We start from the raw sequence: 3,199 nt of genomic DNA, 5'->3' as shown, positions 1-3,199 counted from the left end.
GAACATTTTTTATCCGATGTTCATTTTTTCGTATGATGAACAGTTTTTGACAAAAATCTAGAAAAGTAGGAAATAGAATAAAAATTTTTAATGATCTTAATTAACTTGAACATTTTTAATTAAGGGGAGGCACAAAAATATGTACATTCTTGATTTTGAATATTAAAGGATTATTTTGGAAAATTTCAAGTATAATTTCTTTAAAAAAAAAAAAAAAATCGTCGAAAATAATAGAAAATATTGTAATTAAGATTAACAAATAATTTGTTCTTAAGAAAAATTTAAAATATTTTATTTTAATTTTACGAATAAAGATAATTACTAATTAATACATTTTATATAGATTATTTTTATAATAAATGATTTTAGATCATCTTACAATATCGTAAATTCTATAATAAAATTAATCTAAAATAAAATAAAATGTGTTAATTAGTAATCACCTTAATTAAAATAAAATAAAATATTCTAAATTTGTGTGTGTGTGTGTTGTGCACGCATGCGTACTGCACATGAAGCATCATTTTATACTTGTTTGCAGAGTATCAAATGAGCATAAAATGATATCTCGTGTGCATTATGCATGCAACGGAATACAGCCTTAGTTATTGCAGATATAATGCAATAAAGAAATGTAAGATATATACAAAGCTGCAAAGAATATACATTGACAAAAAAATTACACATTTTAGACAAGAGTCATAATCTCAGAGTCAGTAAATACAGTGAAAAGCTCGAGAATTATTTTAATTCTTCTCGCAAAGACCTTTGAAAATGGAAAGACATTACTGTCATTGAGAAAACAATCTTAACATTTACATTAAATATATATTGATAACTTTTTTGTCAGAGTATAGAATTGTAATATTTAATTAATTTACAATTATTTTAACAATTACTCATACCGAGCCAGTTGTTGCCAACATGGGGTCATGTATAAAGGACTTTCCTTTATCGGAACCTGGTGGAAACTCGCCAGTAGTTGCATATTTCAACGCTTCGATGATGGTCGTTTTCCCCGTACCATTTGGGCCCAGAATAAGTGTCAATGGACAGGAAAAACGTATTATTGCATCCTCGCTATCGTCGCCAAAATTACGAATGCCACGAAGAGCCAGTTTCCGTACTTTGGACATGTCTCTGATCAAAAATCGGCTGTGTCAAGTGAATCATTAATCGCACCCCGATATCCTTGCTGTCCTTTGATGAAATGGCCTTTTAGTGGTAATTGCTCGTCTCTCTGCAATAAAGCTGTTTCTACAATGAATCAATAGTTGATAGTCGTAAGAGATCGATTGTTTAAGCTGGAATCAGACTATGCATTGAGATTGAAGATTGAAATTTGATCAATCAAAATAATAGGAGCTAAAATTTCTTTGTCCTCATTGGTCAAATCTTCAATCTCCAATACAGTCTGATCTAACTCTTGACGATAGTCATTGATGTCGTTGCGCAGATATTATGTAGAATAAAAAAGCTGCACAACATCAATGACATCAATGACATCATCAGAATCAGCTCGTAAAATCTTATCAGTCAATCAGTGAAATTGGCCAAACTTCAATCAGTGAAGTTGGCCAAAAGCCAACTTAAGACTATCGATGTTTTTAAGACTGACCAAATTCGATTTTTATTCCTTCTCTTAGTCGAGCTAAACAATTTGCTGTATAACACTCGCGAAAAATCAATCACCTAGGTATTTAGGTTAAAACTAGTTAATACTTAGGCCCGGATTAACAACTCTTAATTCTTAATCAAGGTTCAAATTGTTTCTCATCTTTTTCAATTCTAAACTTAGAAAGAGATAATGAATAAGAATCCCTCGTTATGAGTTAACCGTCAGTTGTGGAACTTAGTCTTAAAATTTTCGACTACTGATTCTTGTAGCATCACACTAGATTAGGATCGGCATTCACGGTCTGATCAGATAATGAAATAATACGTGTAAGAATTGAGAAGACATATTAATACATACATGTACAAAACAATATACACAATCAGAAAGACAAACGATGAAACGTAATCGCGCCAATATGCGTCCGTAGTAATCCATCAGTGTTGCCACGGGTAAAAAAATAATTTTACTAAATGACTAAATCTCTACTTCAAAATTCACTAAAAAAAGGCCCTAATTTTACTAAATGATTAAATCTCTACTTCAAAATTCACCAAATACGTGACAAAAAAAAGAGAGAAGAGGGTGCGATGTAGCGGTACGTAGTACAGAAACTAATTCAAGCCTACGTTCCAAAACTTTCTCTCTGAGAAAAATTTTACTCGAAATATATAGTATACGTGACATATACCAGCATATAGAATAAAATCTTCCTCGAAGAGGAAGGTTTAGAACGTAGCTTAAGTAAGAACCGCGCTATAAAGCTGCTTTTTCATATCGACGCTCATTTTCGGCATCAAACAGATCACGTGATAGAATTGACGAATATCAAGCGTCAATTTTGATCACGTGACTTATTTTGACGCTGAAAATGAGTGTCAGCATGAAAAAGCATCTAAATAGCGTTTTTCGCTAGGAAAATTGCAGCATTAGCGCCGTGCTAGGTTTAGATGAAAACTATAGTACTATAGTAGTGCAATAATAGTGCAAGTTTAATACGGTTCAATGGAACATAAGAAAATCGATTCTGGGGATCAATTCTGTATCTTCAAACAAAGAGTGCTTCCGATAACCCAAGTTTGAGTTAGTTCCACTAGGACCGAAAAATATGATAGATATAAGACCTAGTTTTATATTTCATGACAACGCTGTGTGCCATGAGTTGAGTTAGTTAACCTATTTATGCTCTATTTCTTCACCTCAGATGGGCATCACCTCGAATTGGGCATTACAGAAATTTATTTAATTACAAGCAAAACAAAATGTTTACTGCAGATAAATTTGTTGAAGAAACAAACAATGTTGGTATATATTTCTCTTAAATATATACATAATTATATGAAAGCAGGGACAAATGTTTACTGCAGATAAATTTGTTGAAGAAACAAACAATGTTGGTATATATTTCTCTTAAATATATACATAATTATATGAAAGCAGGGATAAAAATAACATTATTATCTTTTATCGTTTTTTTCTAATAACGATTTAATAATTTACATTGCAAATTTTTATGACAACAACTAACTTTAAAGAAAAAAGATAATTTTCGAAGATTAATTTATTATCATCGCACATTTATTG

General features: G+C 31.1%; 1 protein-coding gene across 1 annotated transcript in view; it reads right to left on the bottom strand.

Moving 5' to 3' along the window:
- The window catches only part of LOC105626080 (DNA repair protein RAD50-like), a 9,581-nt gene extending 8,445 nt beyond the window's left edge, over positions 1-1,136 (bottom strand). The window contains exon 1 of the mRNA XM_012207390.1: positions 906-1,136. Within this exon, the coding sequence (XP_012062780.1) occupies positions 906-1,136 (231 nt within the window). The remainder of the gene's footprint in view (positions 1-905) is intronic.
- Positions 1,137-3,199: the final 2,063 nt, after the last annotated feature.

This window comes from Atta cephalotes, assembly GCF_000143395.1.
Source record: "Atta cephalotes unplaced genomic scaffold scaffold00004, whole genome shotgun sequence".
NCBI classification, from domain to species: Eukaryota; Metazoa; Arthropoda; class Insecta; order Hymenoptera; family Formicidae; genus Atta; species Atta cephalotes.
The sequence above is the reverse complement of the archived record's forward strand: the minus strand, read 5'-3'. Positions and strand labels throughout refer to the sequence as shown.